This window comes from Humulus lupulus, chromosome 3 (genome assembly GCF_963169125.1).
Source record: "Humulus lupulus chromosome 3, drHumLupu1.1, whole genome shotgun sequence".
Lineage (NCBI taxonomy): Eukaryota > Viridiplantae > Streptophyta > Magnoliopsida > Rosales > Cannabaceae > Humulus > Humulus lupulus.
This window is the reverse complement of record NC_084795.1, coordinates 52,171,919-52,174,169: the sequence shown is the minus strand read 5'-3', so window position 1 is coordinate 52,174,169 and position 2,251 is coordinate 52,171,919. Positions and strand designations below refer to the sequence as shown.

Here is a 2,251-nt window from a genome sequence, read left to right as displayed (position 1 = left end):
TTTATTTTACTTCTTTGAGTCAAGAAACTATGGTACATTTTCTCCTGAACTAAAAAATCTTCAGTAGCTTCCTGCACCTCTTTCTGAAAAATAAAATCATAAGGATTAGATTGAGCTTGAAGTTGAGCTTCTTGGTAATTTTCCGTAGCCGTGTGATAGTTCAACCCAATGTTACCAATATTATTTCGATTAAAAGTTTTTAACCTATGCTTCAGCCTCAAGTCTTTAAGTATATTGCCCTTAAACCAGTTGCCTTAATAGGCATCCTCCAACTATTCATAACCACCTCGGTGAAGTCATGATGATCTGCCCAAAAATTGTAAAATATGAACAATTTAAAACCCAAATTCTCCATAGGCAGGTTGTTAACAACACAAGAGCAATGATCTGAAACAACTTCCCATCTAAGAACATCATTAGAATAAGGAAAAAGATCAAGCCATGCCTCATTCATAAAAACATGGTCAATTTTAGAATAGATTCTTGTTGGACCATTTTGATTATTAGTCCAAGAGAAATAAGAACCTAAACTCCTGAGAGATACAACATGAGTCTCCTCAAGCCAACGGAGAAAATATGTCAGTTCCAAAGCTTAGATTGGTTTCCCACCAGATTTGTCCATACTAGAAAAAGGGGCATTGAAGTCCCCTAATATAATCCATGCTTCATCCAAGAGGGATAACCGTTGTAACCCTTCCCATAAACTCCTCCTACCATCTATCGAATTAAGCCCATAGACAAAAGTAACATAAAAGACTTGGTTTTGACCAACCATCTTTACCAAATAGTGAACAAACTGATTAGACTTCTCAAGAATTGTAACCCTTACGAAAACCTTCCTCCAGACTATCAAAATTCTACCTTCAGTGACCGAACTAGTAAAAAACTCCCAATTGGGAAGTTTTTGCTCCATGAACTCTATAATTTTATTCCCCTTCATTTTTGTGTCTAAGAAACCACCAATTCTTATTTTATACCTACTACACAGATCTATAACTGAGTTATGCTTATTAGAACTATTCAGCCCCCTCAAGTTCCAGCTCAAAATATTGCAATTATCCATTGGAGGAAATATAAATGGGATTACCTTCTTTACCACCAATCATTTGCTCTTGAAGCACCTCAAACTTATTCATCTTTTGTTGCCCTTGTCCTGAAATCTTAACATTAGAATTTGCTACCTGACCTTGTTTAGAATGAGTGGCTACACGTTTGGGAGTGAGCCAGTTTTTACTATTCTGAGTACCCTTATCTTCATCAGTACGATCCAAAGAGTTAGGCTGAGAACCCTCAGTATTAATCACCTGAACCCCTTCCAACTCAATATTGATAACCTGAACCCTTTCCATTTTTGTACTAGTCAAGACCGCAGGCTCTATACCAGTAGGTTCTATCTCTCCTGTATTCATCCTATTCTTCAGCTCCTCTTTTGTTGTAGGATCTTTTTTGACCCATTGTGTTTTCAGCTCTTTACGACAATCCATCACTGAATGACCAAATCCAGAGCAGGTCTTACACTTAATAGGAAGCCATTCATATTCCACCCCCTGTTCCATAATCTGACCAAGCTCATTCAGAAACTGAATGCTTCTAGGGGGATTATCTGTAACTTCCATTTCCACAAGAACTCTATCAAATTGAATTCTTGAGTGCTCCCTTGTAAATTTATCAACCATTATCGGTTTACCAATCGTACTCACAAGTGCACTAAGGCATTTACTTCCCCAATACTGAAGCCCTAAATCATGTAAACGAATCCAGAGAGGAACTGAACGAACAAGGCGAACAACACTAAGATCCGCAGACCATGGCCGAATGATAACAGGTTTCCTATCAAATTGAAGTATTCCATTTTCTAGGACATGATCCCTCGTTGCATCATCATTGAATTTGACAATGGCCAGTCCCATTGTCATTCTACCTATCTAAGCAATCCCTAGATGACCCCAATCTCTTTTAATGAACCCTTCAAAAATAGCCATTGGAGGATTAGAAACAAGAACCATACAGATGACTGCCGAACTCCAATTCGTGGATTGAATTTTAACCTCATCAGCATCTACCCTTGCATATTTCCGCCTGTCTCTGAATAATGGCTCAGTGAATTCGAGTTTCTGATCAGAAAATGAAATCTTACTTGCTGTAAACTGCTGCCATTGACGATGAGCTGAAGCCTGAAAATCCCCTTCCTTCACCTTATCTGCCCAAGAAGCCGTGTTCGAGGTCAAGGTAGCTTTCCCATCTCCCGTAA

The 2,251-nt window shown here is 38.6% G+C and overlaps 1 protein-coding gene across 1 annotated transcript; it reads right to left on the bottom strand.

Moving 5' to 3' along the window:
- Positions 1-592: 592 nt before the first annotated feature.
- On the bottom strand, positions 593-1,910 carry LOC133824147 (uncharacterized). The gene is made up of 2 exons (XM_062257014.1): positions 1,088-1,910; positions 593-948 (listed from the first exon to the last, which is right to left on the bottom strand). The coding sequence occupies exons 1-2, from the start codon at positions 1,908-1,910 to the stop codon at positions 593-595; spliced, it is 1,179 nt and encodes a 392-aa protein (XP_062112998.1).
- Between the last annotated feature and the right edge of the window lie 341 nt (positions 1,911-2,251).